This window comes from Hypanus sabinus, chromosome 8, assembly GCF_030144855.1.
Source record: "Hypanus sabinus isolate sHypSab1 chromosome 8, sHypSab1.hap1, whole genome shotgun sequence".
Taxonomy (NCBI): Eukaryota; Metazoa; Chordata; class Chondrichthyes; order Myliobatiformes; family Dasyatidae; genus Hypanus; species Hypanus sabinus.
In genome coordinates, this window is record NC_082713.1 from 172,550,748 (window position 1) to 172,574,273 (window position 23,526).

A 23,526-nucleotide genomic window follows, 5' to 3' on the forward strand; every position below is an offset into this window, starting at 1 on the left:
GCCACTGCACTTGCCCGTTTTCCTGTAACTTGTTCTTCCTAATCAATCCAACTGGTCAAAGCTCTTTGTTGCTGTAGCGACCCACTGCTGCCTTTTGTACTCGGGCAGTGAAACTGATTTAAGTTCCCTCTCAAAACTTCTGATGTCCGGATTAGCCACTGGTCAAATCTCTTTCAGCATTTTGGAGTTAAATTCAAATTCAAGTTTATTGTCATTTGGTTGTATACATGTATACTGCCAAATGAGACTGTGCCTGCGCACCAAAGTGCACAACACAGTACATACACCTCACACACAACACAGTACATACACCTCACACACAACACAGTATATACACCTCACACACAACACAGTACATACACCTCACACACAACACAGTATATACACCTCACACACAACACAGTACATACACCTCACACACAACACAGTATATACACCTCACACACAACACAAAGTAATAATACCACAAATAAATTAACGAATAATAAAATATATCCCCAAAGATTGATATTTATCATAAGGTGCATTTATGATGCAAGTTAATAAGTAACTACTGGCGCTTCATATGTGATGAGACTTAGGTGGTGGCAGTGAGATCATTACTTTCACGGCCTGGGGAAGGGGCTGTTTCTCATCCTAATAGTCCTTGTCCTGATGCTGTGGGCCCTCCTGCCTGATGGTAGGGGGTGAAAGAGATTGTGGGACAGATGGAAGGGATCACTGACAATGCTAAAGTTCCTGTGTATGCAGCGCTCCTGGTAAATATTTCTAATGGGTGGAAGAAAGAAAGATCCCGTTGATCCTCGCAGCATCTTTGCAGTTCCCATTCCAGATGATGCTGCACCTGTTCGGGACTCTCTCGATGGTGCTCCTGTAAAAATTAGTTAGAATGGAAGGGGGATCCTCGCTCACTCAATCTCCTTGTCCTAATGCTGTTAGGGCTAGACATCTCTAAACTTCACTCACTTTCAGTCTCTCTGCATTTAGACAATAACACCTGTTAATTTCCTTTACCAAAATGCATGTCTTCACACTTCCCCATAATAAAGTCTATTTTCCAGCAACAGTAAGGAGTTTGTACGTTCTCCCCATGACTGTTTGGGTATCCTCTGACGACTCCAGGTTCTTCTCACATTCTAAAGACCTACGGGTTAGGATTAGCAAGTTGTGGATGTGCTATGTTGGTACTGGAAGCATAGCAGCACTTGCAGCCTGACCTCAGCACTTCCCCAGACAATATCGGTCATTGATGCAAAAGACACATTTCACTGTGTATTTTGTACACGCGATAAATAAAACTAGTCTTTATATATACCCATTGAGAGGATCACAATATTCTCATCACAACATGGGTGTACTTCCATTGAGCTTCATGTCATTGTCAGGCTTAGAAACTATACATCTCATTCCCTTTTCCAGGTCATTCATGTAAAGAGAGAACAGCTGAGGACAAGAACTCCACTAGTTACATCCTCCATCCTGACAAATTCCCATTTATTCCAGCTCCCTGTTTTCTGTGTGACAAATTTGTCAAGCATGATTTACCATTCATCCGGCCATGTCTGCATTTGATTATGTTCATTTTCCCTCGGGATCAATAAAATATGTCTGTCTCTGTTTGTCTGTCTGTAAATGATTAGTGATTAGTTATTAGTTACCGACTCTAGCATCATGCCAATAATAGTTAACTGCCCTATACTTATGTGGTGCTTGTGCATTGTGTCTGATGATGACAGGTAACCTGTGTGGGAGAGTTTTTAAAGTGGAAAAGCCACTGCACAGGAACAGTTCCACTCTCTCAACATCAGAGATCAATGTCCAGAGGTACAAACAAGCATCTCAAACTGGGGTATGATCATGGCATCTTCTATGCCTTGTTATACCCTTCACTCTCCATGAAGTGTTGCAGAGCTGCTTTCCTGGCCGTTAGATCTCATCCAGCCCAATCCGTCGGAGCTGACTCTGACAGGCGTGTCCCAATCTCATTTGGCCGCTGGCTACCCTCATCTGGTTTAGTGCACCCCCCCCCCCCCCCAATCAAAGTGTTGTACTGGGATGTGGCCGCTGTCACATGCAGACAGCCACTTGGAGCTACAGGTGAGAGCTGAATGTCAGTGGGGTGGGGCCCAAAGGTGAGGGAGCTGGCCCAGAATTGATACGATAAGCCTCTTCACCAGAGGTGTTATCCCTCCCTGGATTCCCCCTTATACACCCTGTAATTTAAATAGAACATAGAACAGTACAGGCCATTCAGCCCACAATGTTGAGCCAACCTTTTAACCTACTCCAAGGTCAATCTAACCCTACCCTTCCCTCCCACATAGCCCTCCATTTTTCTATCATTCGTATACCCAATAGGGTAATCCACACGTCCATCACTGTGTGTAAAAACCTAGCTGTGTCATCTCCCATGTGTCATTTCCTACAAACACCTTAAAATTATGCCAAGTTATGTTAGCCATTTCTGCCCTGGGAAAAAGTCTCTGGCTGTCCACTCGATCTATGCCTCATATCATCTTGTCCACCTCTGTCAAAGTCACCTCTCACCCTCCTTCGATTCAAAGAGAAAAGCTGTAGTTCACTCAGCCTGTCCTCATAAGTCATGTTCTCCAATCCATGTAGTATCCTAGTAAATCTCCTCTGCACTATCCGTCCTATAATGAGGTGACCAGAACTGAACACAATATTCCAAGTGTGTCTAACCAGGGTTTTGCAGAGCTGCAACATTACCTTGTGGCTCCTGAACTCAATTCACCAACTAATGATGGTTAACACACCAGTATTCACCCTGAATGGCCTGATTCTGTGCCTTGTCTTATATAATAGTTTAATTATTAACTGCCTGCAGTTAAGAACATAGAATATTACAGCACAGTGCAAGTCCATCAGCCCACGAGGTTGTGCCAACCTTATAACCAACTCTAAGATCAGTCTAACACTTCCCTTCCACGTAGCCCTCCATTGTTCTATCATCTATGTGCCTATCTAAGAGTCTCTTAAATGCCAAAGTATCTGCCTCTGCCACAACCCCTGGCAAGGGTTCCATGAACCCATCACTCTCTGAGGGGAGAAAAAAGAAAAACCTCCCCATAAACCATCATCCAATTACCTTAAAATTGCGTCTCCTTGAATGATTCCTGGTTCCCCACCTTGTCTTCCTTTTTAGACAAGGGAATTACATAGGATGTATTCCAATTATTATTTATCACATGTACGAGAGGTGATTGATAAGTTCGTGGCCTAAGGTAGAAGGAGATGAGTTATACAGCTCTCGTTACATGCACATGCAGGTCAACTCTTTGAGTGATTATGAAGTAAGTTTGAAGTTAATAACTCATCTCCTTCTACCTTAGACCATGAACTTATCAATTACCCCTGATGAGTTATTAACTTCAAACTTTCTGCATAATCACTCAAATTCTTCCCCATTTTGATGTTTGGTCTGAACAACTGAACCTCTTGACCATGTCTGCATTCTTTGGTGTATTGAGTTGCTGCCACATGATTGGCTGATTTGCATTAACGAGCGGGTGTACTTAATAAAGTGGCCACTGAGTGTACAGACAGAAATAGGCAAGGTATAGAAAGGTGCAGATTTGATATAGGCAGACAAGATTAGTGGAGATGGTTCAAGTGCTCAGCACAGGTGTGATGGGCTGAAGGGCCTGTTCCTATGATTCTAATGAAGGGGATTTTTACTTTGATGAGTTTGAGCAGATTCTGTACATGATTTTGAGGAGATTGCTTGCACAAAAATCTGCACTGTTGATGGTGTAACCTTTGCTTTGTCCAGGCGGGACTCCTCCGGGTTTGAGCACGTGTTTGTGGGAGAGACCAAGCGAGGGAGAGAGATCATGGGACTACATAACTGGGTCCAGTTCTACCTTCAAGAGAAACGCAACCACATCGACTACAAAGGCTTTGTAGCAAGGAAAGACAAGAACAAGGTTTGAACGTGCTTGGTTCACAGAGCATTTACCAGCGTGAAGAGCAACCCCCACCCCCCCCCCAAAAAAAAATCAGTGATTGACCTTTGACCCAGGTTGAGAACCATCCTTTCCACAAGCCCCTTCTTGTGTTGGTTAATAAAAATCCAATCCATCTCTAACCTTTGGGGTTCCCAGTGGGATCAGGGTTAGGGTTGTCCTGCTCATGGATTGTGTGTTCTACTCCCATCAGTGACAAGGCTGCGCAGCATTCGCACTAGGACCACCAGAGTCAAAAACAGCTACTTCCCCAAGCCATCAGCTTGATCAGCACCTCCAACCATTAACCCACCATCAGGACCTTGGTCCGAAATATCAACTGTTTATTTTCTCTTTAGATGCTCCCTGAACTACTGAATTGCTCTGGATTTCCAGCATCTGAAGAACCTGTGTTTATGTTTCTGTTTGATGCTTTAAAACAGAGCTGTTAAATCATGTTCCTGCTGCATTTATTTTTACAGCGCTATCACTAGTTAATAATCTAATTCAGGAGAACAAACTTGTTTTTAATCTTCCATCCCAAGATGCAGATGTTACCTGGGATACACACACATTTCTCTATTATAGACAATAGGTGCAGAAGTAGACCATTCGGCCCCTCGAGTCTGCACCGCCATTCTGAGATCATGGCTGATCATTCACTATCAATACCCAGTCCCTGCCTTGTCCCCATATCCCTTGATTCCCCTATCCATCAGATATCTATCCAGCTCCTTCTTGAAAGCATCCAGAGAATTGGCCTCCACCGTCTTCTGAGGCAGTGCATTCCACACCTCCACAACTCTCTGGGAGAAGAAGCTCTTCCTCAACTCTGTTTTAAATAACTGACCTCTTATTCTCAATCCATGCCCTCTGGTACTGGACTCTCCCAACATCTGGAACATATTTCCTGCCTCAATCCTATCAAATCCTTTAATTATCTTAAATGTTTCAATCAGATCCCCTCTCAATCTCCTCAATTCCAGCGTGTACAAGCCCAATCTCTCCAATCTCTCTGCGTAAGACAGCCCTGCCATCCCAGGAATCAACCTAGTGAATCTACGCTGCACTTCCTCAATTGCCAGAATGTCCTTCCTTAAACCTGGAGACCAAAACTGTACACAATATTCCAGGTGTGGTCTCACCAGGGCCCTGTACAAATGCAAAAGAACATCCTTGCTCTTGTATTCAATTCCCCTTGTAACAAAGGCCAACATTCCACTTGCCCTCTTCACTGCCTGTTGTACTTGCTCATTCACCTTCATTGACTGGTGAACTAGGACTCCTAGGTCTCTTTGCATTTCTCCCTTACCTAACTCGACACCGTTCAGACAATACTCTGCCCTCTTGTTCCAGCTTCCAAAGTGGATAACTTCACATTTATTCACATTGAATGACATCTGCCAAGTATCTGCCCACTCACTCAGCCTATCCAAGTCTCCCTGTATTCTCCTAACGTCCTCTTCGCATGTCACACTGCCACCCAGTTTAGTATCGTCAGCAAACTTGCTGATATAGTTTTCAATGCCCTCATCTAAATCATTGACATAAATCGTAAAGAGCTGTGGTCCCAATACAGAGCCCTGTGGTACCCCACTAGTCACCTCCAGCCAGTCTGAGAAACACCCATTCACTGCTACCCTTTGCTTTCTATCTGCCAACCAGTTTTCTATCCATGTTGAAACCCTGCCCCCAATGCCATGAGCTCTGATTTTACTCACCAATCTCCTATGTGGCACCTTATCGAATGCCTTCTGAAAATCTAGGTACACAACATCTACTGGCTTACCCTCATCTAACATCCTTGTTACACCCTCAAAAAACTCCAACAGATTAGTCAAGCATGATTTGCCCTTGGTAAATCCATGCTGGCTCGGCCTAATCCTATTTCTGCCATCTAGATGTGCCACTATTTCGTCCTTAATAATGGACTTAAGCATCTTCCCTCCCTTCTTGAAAAGTGGGACAACATTAGCCACTCTCCAATCTTCAGGAACTGATCCTGAATCTAAGGAACATTGGAAAATGATTACCAATGCATCCGCAATTTCCTGAGCCACCTCTTTTAGAACCCTCGGATGCAGACCATCTGGACCCGGGGATTTATTAGCCTTCAGTCCTACCAGTCTACTCATCACAGTTTCTTTCCTAATGTCAATCTGTCTCAATTCCTCTGATATCTTATGACCCTGGCCCATCCATACATCTGGGAGATTGCTTGTGTCCTCCCTGGTGAAGACAGATCTAAAGTATGCATTAAATTTTGTTGCCATTTCCCTGTTTCCCATAACAATTTCTCCCAATTCATTCTTCAAGGGGCCAACATTGTTCTTAACTATCTTCTTTCTCTTCACATAGCTAAAAAAGCTTTTGCTATCCCCTTTTCTATTCCTGGCTAGACTGAGCTCATACCTGATTTTTTCTCTCCGTATTGCTTTTTTAGTTAAGATCTGCTGTTCCTTAAAACTTTCCCAATCATCTGTATTCCCACTCATCTTAGCCTTGTCATACTTCTTTTTCTTTAATGCTATACAATCTCTGACTTCCTTTGTCAACCACTGTGGCCCCTTCCCCCTCTTTGAATCCTTCCTTCTCATTGGAATGAACTGCATTTGCATCTTTTGTATTATGCCCAAGAATATCTGCCACTGCTGATCCACTGTCTTTCCTGCCAGGGCATCTGCCCATTTAACTTTGGCCAGCTCATCCCTCATGGCTCCGTAGTCTCCTTTATTTAATTGCAACACTGACACCTCTGATCTGCCCCTATCCCTCTCAAATTGTAGATAAAAACTTATCATGTTATGATCCTAATGGCTCCTTTACTTCAAGATCACTTGTCAATTCCTGTTCATTACACATCACCAGGTCCAAAATAGCCTCGTTCCTGGTTGGCTCAAGCACAAGCTGTTCCAAAAATACATCCCTTAGACATTCCACAAACTCCCTATCCTGGGGTCCAGCACCTACCTGATTCTCCCAGTCCACCTGCATGTTGAAATCTCCCATAACGACTGCATTACCTTTTGCACATGCCAATGTTAACTCCCTAATCAACTTGTACCCAATATCCACGCTACTGTTTGGGGGCCTGTACACAACACCCATTAGGATTTTTTTACCCTTACTGTTCCTCAGCTCAATCCACACAGACTCTACTTCCCCTGTTCCCAAGTCACCTCTTGCTAAGGACTGAATCTCATTCCTCACCAACAGGGCCACCCCACCCCCTCTTCCCATATTTCTGTCTCTACGATAGCACGTATACCCTGGTACACTCAATTCCCAGGCCTGATCCCCTTGCAGCCATGTCTCCGTTATCCCAACAATATCGTAGTTCCCCATTTTCATCTGAGCTTCAAGCTCATCTGTCTTATTTCTGACACTACGCGCATTCAAGTATAGAATTCTTAGCCCATTCCTCCTCTCTTTGCTTAAAACACTGTCTATTGTACCTAACCCAGCTCCTTGAACTTCCATCAGGCAAATTGCACCCTGAATTTTGATGACCTTCTCAAGATCACCCAAACCTTGTACACATTTAACCCCATGCACCTTCTGACCAACCCTCTGGATCTGGATCCCTGCCCCCTGCACATCTAGTTTAAACCCCCCCGAGCAGCACTGGCAAATACTCCTGCAAGAATGTTAGTACCCCTCCGGTTCAGATGTAGACCATCCCTTCGAAACAGATCCCAATGTCCCTGGAACAAAGACCAATTATCCAAAAACCTGAACCCTTCCTTCCTGCACCATGCTCTCAGCCTCGTATTAATGTGCATAATCATTCTATTCTTCGCCTCACTCACACGTGGCACAGGTAGCAATCCCGAGATTGTCACCCTGGAGGTCCTGCCTTTCAGCTTCACTCCTAACTCCCTGAACTCTCTAAGCAGGACCCCCTCACTCACCTTACCTACATCATTGGTCCCTACATGGACCACTACATCTGGGTTCATGCCCTCACTCTCAAGAATAGCCTGCATCCGATCTGAGATGTCCCAGACCCTGGCACCAGGGAGGCAACATACCATCTGAGACTCCCGATCTGCCCCACAAAATCTCCTATCTGCCCCCCTAACTATAGAGTCCCCTACAACTATCGCTCTCTTCTCTTCCCTCCTCCCCTTTCTAGTTGAGGGTTCAACCTCTGTGCCAGAGGCAGGACCACTACAACTCATTCCTGGTAGGTCATCCCCATCAACAGTATCCAGTACGGTATACTTATTGTTTAATCATTATGGACAATTCTTAAATTGTTCTAAGCAACACACACAAAATGCTAGAGGGACTCAGCAGGCTAGACAGCATTTATGGAAAAGAGTAAAGAGTCGATGTTTCGGACTGGGTGGGAAGAGAAGTCAGAGTAAGAAGGTGGGGGAAGAGGGGAGGAAGGAGTATAAGGTGATAGGTGGTAGGTGAAACTGGAGGAGGTGAAGTAAAGAGCTGGTAAGTTAATTGGTGAAAGAGATACAGGGCTGGACAAGGGGCACTGATAGGAGAGGGTAGAAGACCATGGAAGAAAGGGAAAGGAGAAGAGCACCAGAGGAAGGTAATGGGCACGTAAGGAGATAAGATGAAAAAGAGAAACAGAAGTGCGGGAATTTGTGAAGGAGGGAGGCAATTACCAGAAGTCCGGGAAATTGGTGTCCATGGCATCGGGTTGGAGGCAACCCAGATGGAATATAAGGTGGTGTTCCTCCAACCTGAGCATGGCCTCATCATGGTAGCATAGGAGGATGTGGACTGGCATGTCAGAATGGGAAGAGGAATTGAAGTGGGTGCCCACTGTGAAATCCCACTTACTGTGGCGGAGGGAGCAGTCTTCCAATCTGTCCAGTATCGCCGATATATAGGAGGCCACACTCGGAACACTCGGATTACCCTAGCAGGCTCTCGGGTGAAGTGTCGCCTCACCTGGGAGGACTGTTTGGGGCCCCTATAGTGAGGGAGGAGGTGTAGGAGCAGGTATAGCACTTGTTCCACTTGAAGAACCATGAAGGAGATCAGTGGGTGGGACGAGTGGACAAGGGAGTCATGTAGGGAGCAATCCCTGCAGAAGGGGTGGGGGAGGGGGGAAGATGTGCTTTGTGGTGGGATCCCATTGGAGACTGCGAAAGTTATGGAGAGTTATGTGCTGGAAGTGGAGGTTTGTGAGGTGGAGGTTGAGGATGAGAGGAACCCTATCCCTGGTGGGGTTGTGGGAGGATACGATGAGGGCAAATTTCAGGAGTTCTGAAATCCTGATAGGGAAAAACTGAGAGAAGGAAATGGCATTTTTACAAGTGACAGGCTGGGAAGAGGTCCAAATAGCTGTGAAAGTCAGTGGGTTTAAAAAAAAAAGAGATGGAGACAGAGAGGTCAAAAAAGAAAAGAGAGGTGTCGGAAATGGACTAGGTAAATTTGATGTCAGGGTGGAACTTGGAGACAAAGTTGATGAAGTTAACGTGCTCCACATAGGTGCAGGAAGCAGCACCAATGCAGTCGTCAGTGATGCATAGGAATTGGGGAGCGATGCCGGTGTAGGCTTGGAACATGGGCTGGTTCACATAGCCGACAAAAAGGCGGACATAGCTGGGACCCATGCAAGAACCCAAGGCTGCAGCTTGGTTTGAAGGAAGTGGGAGGAGCCAAAGGAGAAATTGTTGAGGGTGAGGAGCAGTTCTGCTAGACAAGGACAGTAGTACTGGAGGGGAACTGGTTGGGTCTGTTATCCAGAAAGAAGAGAGCTTTAAGGCCCTCATGAGAGAGGATAGAAGTATATAGCGAATGGACATCCATAGTGAAAATGGGACAAGGGAAGTTAAAGTTATTGAAAAGATTGAGAACATGTGAAATGGCACAGATGTAGGTTGGAAGGGACTGAACCAGAGGGGATAAAACAGAGTGGAGGTGTGCAGATACAAATTTTGTGGGGCTGGAGCAGGCAGAAACAATGAGTCTATCTGAGCAGTCAGGTTGTGAATCTTAAACTGAGGTCGGTGGCAGTGATCGGAGACCCCCAGAGTTGATGAGGTTGGTGATTGTGCGAAAAAAAGTAGTCTGGTGCTCCTTAGTGGGATCCTGTTCAAGGGGTAAGTAAGAGGAGGTGTCTGCGAGTTACCCAAGTTGTCCTGTTTATCAAAGAGAGTGTAGATTTAAACACAGATTCTGCAGATGGTGGAAATCCAGAGCAACACACGCAAAATGCTGGGAAACTCAGTAGATCAGGCAGCATCTATGGAAATCATAGTAGCATCATAGAAATGCTACTTCAGTACTGTAAAACTGTGTATTATTCCTAATAGTTATCGGCAGGAATTCATCTGCTGTACACTGCCATGCTCTTTTGACTGCAAATGAGAGAAATCAGTGCAGATAGTGGACTGACTTCATACAATACTTTCAATGATTGCATCCTCCGAATCCTCATTTTCATTGTAACACTCAAGATGATGGGTGTTACCTTTAATTTCTTCATAGTCCTAACTTGTTGAAGTAGTGAAATAGTTTAATTTTCACTCATGGCCATTTCTGGCATCTCCAAGCCTGAAAGCTTGAAGCTGCATTGAGAAAAGCAGTTCTGAATTATATTTCTCACCAGCTGTCAGTGACAAAAATCACTGCTTTTTGAACACAAACACACACAAGTGATGCTATTTAAAAATTGTGTCCAACCGTCATATATGTGCTTGCGACTGACACTGGTTAGAAACTGTTCGGCCACAGTCTCCTGCCCCATTTTAAGTCACATAATATCCCAAATAAACGAAGGGTATCCCAGCAATTTTCTTAAGTAGTCCTTGTTCTTTGAGTTGTCCTAAATAAGGAGCTATTCTATTAACTGCTGGCCCAATTAACTGGAATGCACTGTATTTGGGATGGGGTTGCATGCTGCTGGGGGCAAGGACAAGACTGTGTCATTGCACTTCAGCCCAAATGTACTGTATTTGGAGTGGGAGTTAGGATTGACTGTGCTGTTGCATTCCAGCCCGATGAGGACGATCACGTCTTGACCCTGCAGTTCAGCTGGAAGGATATGGTGAAGCCGGTCGGCAGCTCCTTCATCGGGGTCAGTCCAGAGTTTGAATTCGCCCTCTACACGATCTGCTTCCTCCTGTCGCAAGGCAAGGTGTCACGGGAGCTGGTGATGGTGGATGAATACCACCTGCAAATTGTTGTGTACCGTCACGGCAAGTACATTGGGACATCGTACCCCGTCCTGCTGAGCAACAACAACACTCCGGTGGAATGAGTCTCCAAGCCAGTGTGGCTACTCGTCAGCCCATTGCCAAATCCGTCCGGGAACAGGCATGATGATGCTGGGAAGTTTCCACGTGTTGCATGCTTTGTGCTAACGTCCTGCTCCAAATGCCAGCCTGTGCCTTACCAGATTCCCACCCCCCCCACTGCATAGGTCCAGCTTATTCCCTCCCCCTCCCCTCAATTTCCTCTCTAAAAATAGGGGCAGATTTAGGCCACTTGACCCATCCAGTTTGCTCTGATATTCCATCACGGCTGATTTATTATCTCTCTCAACCCCATTCTCCTGCTTTCTCCTTATGACTTTTGACCCTCTCTCTAATCGAGAACCTATTGACCTCCACTTCAAATATACGCAAATGACTTGGCCTCCAAGGCCTTCCTTGGCAATGAATTCCACAGATTCATTACTCTTTGGATAAAGGAATTCTAAATGGGCATCCCTCTATTTTGAGGCTGTGCCCTCTCATCCTAGACTCCTTCACTATAGGGAACATCCTCTCCTATCTTTCCTGTAGGTAGGTGACCAGAATTGCACACAGTACTCCAAAATAGAGCTCAGCAACATTGCATACAATTTCAACATAACATCCCATCTCCTGTACTCCACACTCAAGGTTTAGAAAGCTGATATGAGGGAGGCCATTCATAAGAAATTCCTTATGTTAAACTGGCATTGTATTTGTTATGGCTTAATTTGCTCCTCTGCCTTCACCATAGGATTCTGTGCTTTCCTGTTGCCTTAATGTATTGTGTTAGTGCTGCTACCTAAGCAATCAATTGTAGTTGCAGTTTATAATTTAAATTTTTAGATGGCACAAGTTGACATTTCACCTAATCCTGTCTCAGTATGGGGAATATTGATGGTAATGAACTAGATGAGGTCCCGGTTATAGCAGTTCCAGAGTCTCTGAAGCTGCCCATCAGACCCAGTGGTCAGTGTTGTTAACCTGGCTGCTGCTGCAGTGTAAGGTGAAAGGAAATTTAAATAGTTCCAGATGGGCTGAGGGACCTGTTTCTGTGCTGTAGTTTCTAAGATTTTACAAATTTGTAAGTTTGGTGTTCAAGTTCAAGGCTAATTGTAATTCGACCATACAGCCACATACACAGCACGAGGCACATATATGACAGCAGTAAACATAGTCACACAAGAAGTAAATAGATAGCCCAACTCCTTGAATGACATATTGTGTAAATTGATGGTGCATGGGTGTGGTCAGAAAGAACAAGCCCCAGCAGTCCAGGCAGACAGACACACATGAGCGCAAACACGATAAAATCTACAGATGCTGGAAATTCAAGCAACACACAGGAAATGCTGGTGGAACGCAGCAGGCCAGGCAGCATCTGTAGGGAGAAGCACTGTCGACATTTCGGGCCAAGACCCTTCGTCAGGGCTCATGAGCGCAATCCAGCTTGTCTTCCACCAACTGAACACTGGAGGGCAGCACTGACAGGAGCTTGGATCTTGCTCCATAGTTTAATAATTATCCTGTGTCTGCAGATTGGTTAATGTCAGACTCAGAGCTGGACACTTAGCACAAACCTAGTTGGGATTTCAGATTCCGATTTACTCAGATTCAGATGTATTTATTACAAAACTTTTACTACCTGCTTGTCCATGCCCTGCCCCTCATAATTTTATAAATGTGTGTAATGTCAGCCCTGTACTCCAGTGAGAACCATCGCACCCCATTCATTTATTTATTGAAACATGGTGTTTGCATAAACGACAGATATGCCCAAGGATGTGCTGGGGGTAGTGTGCAAATGTCACCGCGCATTCTGACACCAGTATAGCATGCCCACAATGTTCAAACCCTGAACATTCCTACAGGGCAAGTGGGGTTAAAGGAGTTTCTGTTCCTTGTACAAAAATAAATGTTTAGCCGTCCAGTACAATCCATAAGCTTCAGCGCATCTTCCCATGGAAGCAGTTCACAAAACAGCTTCATCACAGTTAACTCTGTTGGGAAAGGCACCATACTTGATTATACTATCTTTATAAAGAAAACCTTCATTCCAACAAGTATCAGCTCATTTTTTCCAAAAAAATTATTTAATTTCATAGTACGCAGAATACAGTACCAGCCCTTTGTCCCACGATGTTGTACCAACCTTTTAATCTACTCTAAAGTTAATGTAACCCTTCCCTCTTGTACAGTTCTCCAATTTTCTATCAATCATGTGCCTATCTTAAATGTCTTAATATATCTGCCTCTACCACCATCCCTGCAGTGCATGCCACACCCTCACCACCCTCTGTATTTTAAAAAAACCTACCTGACATACCCTCTGAAATTTCCTCCAATCACCTTAAAATTGTGCACTCTCATATAGCCATTTTTGTCCTGGAAAAAACTTCTGGTTATCTATTTCATCTTCCACACCTATTGTGACTTCTCATCCTACTCTCCAAGAGGAAGGCCCTGCATCACTCAACTGATCTTCATGAGACACTCTCTAATCCAGGTAGCATTCTAGTAAATCTCCTCTGCACCCTCTCTAATCCAGGTAGCATTCTAGTAAATCTCCTCTGCACCCTCTCTAATCCAGGTAGCATTCTAGTAAATCTCCTCTGCACCCTCTCTAATCCAGGCAGCGTCCTAGTAAATCTCCTCTGCACCCTCTCTAATCCAGGCAGCATCCTAGTAAATCTCCTCTGCACCCTCTCTAATCCAGGCAGCATCCTGGTAAATCTCCTCTGCACCCTCTCTAATTCAGGCAGCATCCTGGTAAATCTCCTCTGCACCCTCCCTAATCCAGGCAGCATCCTGGTAAATCTCCTCTGCACGCTCTCTGAAGCTTCTCTAAATTTCTTTTTCTCTGACATGGCTGTTGTCCTGATGAAGGGGCTCTGCCTGAAGCATAGACTGTCTATTCATTTCCATGGATGCTACCTGACCTGAGTTCCTCCAGCATTTTGTGTGTTACTCTGGATTTCCATTATCTGCAGAATCTCTTCTGTTTGTGATATTTAACACAGTCTGCAGACTTGATACATGAACAAGTACTGGAAAATGTTCACTGTAGTGTACTTGACTGAATCTTTTTTCTGCTACTGGTAGATACAGAAATTTCTTGTTAGGAAATCATATTGGTCTTTGTTGTCCTAGGGGCTTCATTCTGCAATTAAAATTATTCAGATTAGCTTTATTTGTATCATGTATATCAAAACATACAGTGAAATGTGTCAGTTGCAAATTTATCTTTTTGAAGTATTATCTGTTTGTCTTATGTAATGCTTGTGCAAAATTGTATAATCAACAAGCCTTTAATAAACTTATGTATGATCTTTGGCTGTTTCATACCTGCAATTTTTGACCAGTTGGACACTGCAGTTGTCCAGGATGTGCATTCTGAGTGGACAACATTGCCTTCATCTGTTTCTTGTAGCAAGCCAGAGACCGTTAAACAAACCTCTCAGATGAACACCGATAACAACAGCCACTAGATCTGGTGGAAGAAATCATCAGTTTGCAAGACGTTGGCTGAGAGAGGGAGGCAGACAGAGACTGGAGGAAGATATTACCCTTCCAGTCATCCACGTCCAGCCAACTGGCTGCTCCATGTAACCTGGTGTCACAGACACTACAGCACTCTTTCAGTTGTACTGGGCCGTTGCTGAACTCCCATACCACAGAATGACCTTCTCTCAGTACCACCGATGTCCCTCCTTCAGTGCTGCCCCTACCTCGAAGTTAAAAGTAAATATATCTCACCACATACAACCCCTGTTATGGCTTTCCGTTTCTCACAAACGACCAGGAGACACAGAAGATTCTTCAAGAAGTTTTTAGCTTTAATTTGCAAACCAAAGCTGAGACAATCACTGAGCTAGTCACTGATTGCCCGCCGATCTTTGTACATAGCATTTTTATAGCAATCTTCTTATCTCAGTTGCATTAACATAACCAGTCATTCTATAGCTGCATATCATCTATACATTAGCTCTCGACTCGCCACCATTGTTTCTATCCAAGCAGTCAAATTATGTTCCAGTTCACATCCTGGGCCTCATTCCTGGCCAGGGTTGTTTCTCAGTCAGCCTCCCTTAACATTCCATTGCCTGTTCGTATCATCCTGTCTGCCACCGTTTTCTGTTCATAAGCCATTCCATTTTATAATAAATGAAGTACATTTCAGCTAAGCACATTTCTGCTAATGAGACACAGATGTTCTTAAATGCCATAGTAAATACCTAAGAATACAACGTATCTAGTAAATGAATAAATGCATAGTAAATACTCAGTAGTCATGGTTATATAGTGAATGCTGCTAATGCCATTCTTCAATGTTTTCCAATACCCCGAGGTTCATTTTCTTGCAGGCGTTCATTGTAATCACAAACACAATTGAATCAATGAAAAACTGCACATAAAGACGGATAAATAACCAATGTGGGAAAAACAACAAATATTAAGCACATGAGTTGTAGAGTCTTCGTGACGAATGAAGATATCCCTGCCTCTTCAGGAGCTCGCTGATTGAGGGGTGATAACAGTACCCCTCTACCATCAAATATACCCTCAATACCACCTCTCCCACACCGTAACCCTTCTTCAGCACTGCCATCTCACAGTGTGACCCTCCGACGGGGCTCTCATACCCGGACCAATTGTCCAGGCAATGTGTTCCGGGGATGGGTTTGTCGGTCGGACATGGAAGCTGTAGCCATCGACTTGCTGGTAGCCGAATTCGGGGAGTTGGGCCCCGCGGCGCTGGCGGCGCCCGTCCGAGCTGTCGAGGTGAGTGGGGCGATGGCTAGCAGAGTTCCGGGGCTTCGAGTTTAGATCGGACCGTGGGCCCGGGCCACGTGGAGCCTCCCCGCCGGGTCCTGACACACTGGTCCTCCCTCCTCTCCCTTCCCCACTTCCACCCTCCTTCCCTCTCTCCCTCTCCCCTCTCCCCTCCCTCCCCTCTCTCCCCTCCCTCCCCTCTCTCTCTCCCCCTCTCCCTCTCTCCCCCTCCCTCTCTCCCTCTCCCCTCCCCCTCCCTCTCCCCCTCCCCCTCCCTCTCCCCCTCCCCCTCCCTCTCCCCCTCCCTCTCCCCCTCCCCCTCCCTCTCCCCCTCCCCCTCCCTCTCCCCCTCCCTCTCTCCCCTCTCCCCCTCCCTCCCCTCTCCCCCTCCCTCTCTCCCCCCTCTCCCTTCCCCACTTCCACCCTCCTTCCCTCTCCCCTCCCTCTCCCCTCTCCCCTCCCTCCCCTCTCTCTCTCCCCCTCTCCCTCTCTCCCCCTCCCTCTCTCCCTCTCCCCTCCCCCTCCCTCTCCCCCTCCCCCTCCCTCTCCCCCTCCCCCTCCCTCTCCCCCTCCCCTACCTCTCCCCCTCCCCTACCTCTCCCCCCACTACCTCTCCCCCCTCTCCTACCCTTCCTCCCTCTCCTACTCTCTCCCCACCTCTCGCTCTCCCCCTCCCTCCCACTTTCTCGCCCCTTCTCTCTCCCTATATTCCTATCTTCCTCCCTATATCCCCCTCCCTCCCCATCTCCCCCACCCCAGTGTGTAGTGACATACATTACTAAACCGTCAATCAATGTCATCTATTACTTGCAAGGTTAACACAAGGTGGGAACCTTGTCATCATTAAATTTTGCTGTGAGCTTTTCTTGATCATCTGTGTTTTGTTTCTGTTTTGCTCTTAGGAAAAATGGAAGTTGCTCCCTGCTTTCCTGAAGGTAATATCAGAATTCATATTTTTCTAATTCTCCTGTAATTTGGAGGATGGGACGATGCCTTGCGGTATATTCCCCGTATATAGTGGACTTGACGTCACACATCACAGCATCTGCTGTCCTACCTTCGTGAGCGCTCTCCATCGCTTCTTCAGAAAACTTGGTCAAACCCTGGGTAAAATTTTGCAGAAGCATTATGCTGTATGTCACAAAAATTGATTTGTGCAGCAGCACTGCAGTTAGTGTTGCTATCAAAAAGCTCTACGAATCTTGGTCCAATCCTGACCTCAGGAGTAGTCTTTGTGGATTTATGCATTCTCTATCTGATTTAATTTTCTCCCCTATTCTGGAGATCTCTGCTGAGTTAATTGGTGACTAAATTGTTGGTGAGTGTCAGGAGAATCTGGCTAATTGATGAGAGACTAAGTTAAGTTCAAGTTTATTGTCATCTGACTGTACCAAACAAAGCAGACCATGGTGCACCCACAAAACATATCATACACAGCACATAAAACAAAATGTTAGCAAAGATAAGTTAATGAAATATAATTCCAAATGTATGTAGTAAACAGCTCACTGTCCAAGTGAGGAGACCTTGGTGGTGGGGCATTCAATTGTCCGGGAGGAGAACCTGTTACCTAGTCTGGCAATCCTCGTCCAGCTGCTCCTGCGTTTTGGCCTGAAACGTTGACTGTACTCTTTTCCTAGATGTTGCCGGGCTTTACTGAGCTCCTACAGCATTTTGTGTGTGTTGCTTGGATTTCCAGCATCTGCAAATTTTCTCTTGTTTACTCCAGTACCTCCTCCCAGATTGTAGTGGGTCAAAGAGATTGTGGGATGGGTGGTAGGGATCCTCAACAATACTTCGAGCCCTTCATCTACAATGCACCCAGTAAATATCACAAATTAGGGGTAGGAGGACCCTGGTGATTTTCAGTGGGAATAGGTGGAGGATGGACTGGAGATGATATGGGGAGAGGGCACGAACAGGGTACTGATTGTGTATGATCAGCCGTGATCACAGTGAATGGCGGTGCTGGCTAGCACCTATTGTCTATTGACTGCTGGCAGAGACCCAACAGGCCAGATCACTTCCTCCATTGTCATCAGTGCAGCTGGAAAGCTGTGAGCATTTTGTTTTCAGAGAGTGTAGTACAGGTTGGCCTGAAGGTTACAACGAGAAATTGATGGCATGCAGAGCTGGGCTGAGGAATGCCAAATAAATTTCAACATGGAAAAGTGTGAAGTGATTCACTTTGGAAGGTCAAACTTACAGGCGTAGTGTAGGGTTCTTCTTAAATCCCATCACCCCAGCTGGGGCATAGGCAGCCACCAACAGCTCACCAGCGTCCTCTGTCCTGAACTTTTTTGGTGGAGGTCCTGAATGCAGAAGGCTGTTTGACCAAGAGGCTTCCACAGACTTTCAGCTTCATAAGTTTTCTAAGGAAAGATCCTTCCTCTCTCAGGGATGAGGTCATTGGAGCTTCTGTTGACATTTCAGGTTTTCATAGCCAGCCTCATACCCCACCCTACCTCTTTCATAACTGGCCCAGCGACCTTGGCAGTTATAGAATAGTTTTAATTGCAGGATTCTTGGTAGTGTGGAGGAACTGAGGGATCTTGGGGTCGACATCCATAGTCCCTCAAAGTTGCCGCACGTCGATAGGACGGTTAAGGAGGCCTATGGTCTGTTGGCCTTCATTAAACAGGGATTGAGTTCAAAAGCCATGAAGTAATGTTTTACCTCTATAATACTCTAGTTAGACCACACTTGTGTTCAGTTTTGGTCACCTCATTCTAGAATGGATATGGAAGCTTTTGAGGGTGTAGAGGAGATTTACCAGGATACTGCCTGGACTAGAGGCCATGAGACATAGGAGCTGAATTAGGCCATCTGGCCCATCAAGTCTGCTTCATCATTCAATCAAGGCTGTTCCTTTTTTTTTCTCCTCCTCAACCCAAGTTCCCGGCTTTCTCCCCAAACCCTTTGATAGCATGTCCAATCAAGAACCTATCGATCTCTGCCTTAAATACACCCAGTGACCCAGCCTCCACAGCTGCATGTGGCAACAAATTCCACAAATTCACCACCCTTTAGCTAAAGAAATTTCTCCACATCTCTGTTCTGAAAAGGTGCCCCTCTATCCTGAGGCTGTGTCCTCTTGTCCTAGACTCTCCCACCATGGAAAACATCCTTTCCACATCTACTCTGTCTAGGCCTTTCAACATTCAAATGGTTTCAATGGGAGTGCCCCCCCCCCCCATCCTTCTGAATCGCAGCGATTATAGACCCAGAGCCATCAAACGTTCCTCACATGATAACCCTTTCATTCCTGGAATCATCCTTGTGAACCTCCTCTGGACCCTCTCCAATGCTAGCACATCTTTTCTAAGATGAGGGGCCCAAAACTGAAGACCGTGTCTTGTGAGAATAGATTCAGCAAGCTAGGGTTTTTCTCTTTCGAGTAATGGAGGATGAGAGGTGACTTGATAGAAATGCACAAGATAATAAGAGGCATTGATGGTGTGGACAATCAGCACTTTTTTACCAAAGAGGAAATGGCTAAAATGAGAGGGCATAACTTTAAGGTGATTGGAGGAATGGTATCAGAGATCATTTTTTTCCCACCACAGAGTGGTGGGTGTATGGAATACACTGTCAGAGGCAGTGGTGGGGGCAGATACATTAGGGGCATTTAAGAAACTTCTAGATAGGCACTTGAATGACTGAAAAATAGAGGGCTTTATGGAAAGGGGAAAGATTGATCTTAGAGTAGGTTAAAGGGTTTGCACAACATTATGAGCAAAAGGGCCTGTACTGTGTCTGCTCCACCATTTGATCATTGCTGATTTATTATCCCTCTCAAACCCATTCTCCTGTCTTTTCCCTGTAAGCTTTGTCACCCTTACAAATCAAGAGATTTCACCACCCTCTGGCTAAATAACGAAATTCCTCCTCCTAAAGGAACGCAGCTCGAAGGTCATCGAGCTGCAGCTCCTGAGGAACCAAGTTAGGGAACTGGAGCTACAACTTGATGACCTTAGCCTAGTCAGGGAGAGCGAGGAGGTGATAGAAAGGAGTTATAGGCAAATGGTCACACTGGGGCCAATCGAGACAGACAAGTGGGTCACAGTCGGAAGGGGAAAAGTCATGTACTAGAGAGTACTCCTGTGACTGTACCCCTTGACAATAAGTACTCCTGTTCGAGTACTGTTGGGGGGGGAACAGCCTACCTGGAGGAAGCGGCAGTGGCCGTGCCTCTGGCACAGAGTCTGGCCCTGTGGCTCAGAAGGGAAGAGCAAGGCAGCAGTGATAGGGAACCCTGTAGTTAAGGGGTCAGACAGGTGATTCTGTGGACGCAGGAATGAAACTCAGATGGTAGTTTGCCTCCCAGGTGCCAGGGTCCAGGATGTTTCTGATTGCATCCAAGATATCCTGCGGTGAGAGGGAGAACAGCTAGAGGTTGTGCTACATATTGGTTCCAATAACAAAGGTAGGAAAAGGGAAGAGGTCCTGAAAAAAGACTACAGGGAATTAGGAAGGAAGCTGAGAAGCAGGACCTCAAAGGTAGTAATCTCGGGATTACTGCTTGTGCCATGCAACAGTGAGAATAGGAATAAAATGATGTGGAGAATAAATGTGTGGCTGAGGGATTGGAGCAGGAGGCAGGGATTCAGATTTCTGTATCATTGGGACTCTTTTGGGGCAGGTGAGACCTGTACAAAAAGGACGGGTTGCACTTGAATCCCAAGGGGACCAATATCCTGGCGGGGAGGTTTGCTAAGGCTACTGGGGAGAGTTTATGCGAGAGGGCGGATAGGCAGGTGATAGAGAAGGGACACGCTCAGACTGAAGTCTATTTTAACGTAAGGAGTGTTATGAACAAAGCAGATGAGCTTTGAGTGTGGATCAGTACTTGGAGATATGATGTGGTGGCCATTACACAGACTTGGATGGCTCAGGGACAGGGAGGGAGGCAAAAGAGGTGTTGGCGTGGCACTGTTGATGAGAGATAGTGTTACAGCTGCAGAAAAGGTGGATGCCATAGAGGGATTATCTACAGAGTCCCTGTGGGTGGAGGTTAGGAACAAGAAGGGGTCAATAACTTTACTGGTTGTTTTTTATAGGCCACCCAATAGTAACAGGAATATCAAGGAGCAGATAGGGAAACAGATCCTGGAAAGGTGTAATAATAACAGAGTTGTCGTGATGGGAGATTTTAATTTACCAATTATCAATTGGCTTCCCCCCAGAGCAAGGGGTTTAGATGGGGTGAAGATTGTTAGGTGTGTTCAGGAAGGTTTCTTGACACAATATGTAGATAAGCCTACAAGAGGAGAGGTTGTACTTGATCTGGTATTGGGAAATGAACCTGGTCAGGTGTCAGATCTCTCAGTGGGAGAGCATTTTGGAGATAGTGATCATAATTCTGTCTCCTTTACAATAGCTTTGGAGAGAGATAGGAACAGACAAGTTAGAAAAGCATTTAATTGGAGTAAGGGGAATTATGAGGCTATCAGGCAGGAAATTGGAAGCTTAAGTTGGGAACAGATGTCCTCGGAAAATTACGGAAGAAATGTGGCAAATATTCAGGAGAAATTTTTGTGGAGTTCTGTATAGGTACGTTCCAATGAGACAGGGAAGTTAATGGTTGGGTACAGGAACCGTGGTGAACAAAGGCTATAATAAATCTAGTCAAGAAAAAAAGAAAAGTTTACAAAAGGTTCAGAGAGCTAGGTAATGTTAGAGATCTAGAAGATTATAAGGCTAATAGGAAGGAGCTTAAGAAGGAAATTAGGAGAGCCAGAAGGGGCCATGAGAAGGCCTTGGCAGGCAGGATTAAGGAAAACCCTAAGGCATTCTACAAGTATGTGAAGAGCAAGAGGATAAGACGTGAAAGAATAGGACCTATCAAGTGTGACAGTGGGAAAGTGTGTATGGAACCGGAGGAAATAGCAGAGGTACTTAATGATTACTTAGGTATTCACTATGGAAAAGGATCTTGGTGATTGTAATTATGACTTGCAGCAGACTGAAAAGCTTGAGCATGTAGATATTAAGAAAGAGGATGTGCTGGAGCTTTTGAAAAGCATCAAGTTGGATGTTGGATGAGATGTACCCCAGGCTACCGTGGGAGGCGAGGGAAGAGATTGCTGAGCCTCTGACAATGATCTTTGTATCATCAATGGTGACGGGAGAGGTTCTGGAGGATTGGAGTGTTGCGGATGTTATTCCTTTATTCAAGAAAGGGAGTAGGGGTAGCCCACGAAATTATAGACCAGTGAGTCTTACCTCAGTGGTTGGTAAGTTGATGGAGAAGATCCTGAGAGGCAGGATTTATGAACATTTGGAGAGGTATAATATGATTAGGAATAGTCACCATGGCTTTGTCAAGGGCACGTTTTGCCTTACAAGCCTGATTGAATTTTTTGAGGATGTGACTAAACACATTGATGAAGGAAGAGCAGTAGATATAGTGTATATGGATTTCAGTAAGGCATTTGATAAGGTACCCCATGCAAGGCCTATTGAGAAAGTAAGGAGGCATGGGATTGAAGGGGACATTGCTTTGTGGAAGGCAAAGAGTGGTTGTAGATGGGTCATATTTTGCATGGAGGTCGGTCACCAGTGGAATGCCTCAGGGATCTGTTCTGGGACCCTTACTCTTCATGATTTTTATAAATGACCTGGATGAGGAAGTGGAGGGATAGATTAGTAAGTTTGCTGATGGCACAAAGGTTGGAGGTGTTGTGGATAGTGTGGAGGGCTGTCAGAGGTTACAGCAGGACATTGATAGGATGCAAAACTGGGCTGAGAAGTGGCAGATGGAGTTCAACCCAGATAAATGTGAAGTGGTTCATTTTGGTAGGTCAAATATGATGGCAGAATATAGTATTAATGGTCAGACTCTTGGCATTGTGGAGGATCAGAGGGATCTTGGGGTCTGAGTCCATAGGACACTCAAAGCAGCTGCACAGGTTGACTTTGTGGTTAAGAAGGCATATGGTGTATTGGCCTTCATCAATCGTGGAATTGAATTTAGGAGCTGAGAGGTAATGTTGCAGCTATATAGGACCCTGGTCAGACCCCACTTGGAGTACTGTGCTCAGTTCTGGTTGCCTCACTACAGGAAGGATGTGGAAGCCATAGAAAGGGTGCAGAGGAGATTTACAAGGATGTTGCCTGGATTAGGGAGCATGCCTTATGAGAATAGGTTGAGTGAACGGCCTTTTCTCCTTGGAGCAACGGAGGATGAGAGGTGACCTGATAGAGGTGTATAAGATGATGAGAGGCATTGATTTTGTGGATAGTCAGAAGTTTTTTCCTAGGGCTGGTTGCCACAAGGGGACACAGGTTTAAGGTGCTGGGGAGTAGGTACAGAGGAGATGTCAGGGGTAAGTTTTTCACTCAAAGTGGTGAGTGCAGGAGGGCACAGAGCGACCACTCCCCGCTGAATATGCCGGCTCCTCGGTAGAGATTGTTAAGAGCACCAAATTTCTTGGTGTTCACCTGGCGGAGAATCTCATCTGGTCCCTCAACACCAGCTCCATAGCAAAGAAAGCCCAGCAGCGTCTCTACTTTCTGCGAAGGCTGATGGAAGTCCATCTCCAACCCCCATCCTCATCACATTCTACAGGGGTTGTATT

General features: G+C 45.6%; 2 protein-coding genes across 5 annotated transcripts in view; both read left to right on the top strand.

The window, feature by feature from the left end:
- endouc (endonuclease, polyU-specific C) overlaps positions 1-14,504 on the top strand; it is a 53,378-nt gene extending 38,874 nt beyond the window's left edge. The window contains exons 6-7 of the mRNA XM_059978573.1: positions 3,794-3,947; positions 10,936-14,504. Of these exons, the coding sequence (XP_059834556.1) occupies positions 3,794-3,947; positions 10,936-11,199 (418 nt within the window). The 3' untranslated portion in view covers positions 11,200-14,504. The remainder of the gene's footprint in view (positions 1-3,793; positions 3,948-10,935) is intronic.
- Positions 14,505-15,814: 1,310 nt separating this feature from the next.
- polr3b (polymerase (RNA) III (DNA directed) polypeptide B) overlaps positions 15,815-23,526 on the top strand; it is a 152,465-nt gene continuing 144,753 nt past the window's right edge. For 2 of the 4 annotated variants that reach the window (XM_059978574.1, XM_059978575.1), the window contains exons 1-2: positions 15,815-15,955; positions 16,849-16,881. In XM_059978574.1, coding sequence (XP_059834557.1) covers positions 15,869-15,955; positions 16,849-16,881 — 120 coding nt within the window. In that variant the 5' untranslated portion in view covers positions 15,815-15,868. Of the gene's footprint in view, positions 15,956-16,713; positions 16,772-16,848; positions 16,882-23,526 lie in introns of those variants that run through there. The other 2 variants (XM_059978576.1, XM_059978577.1) reach the window with 2 other exon arrangements.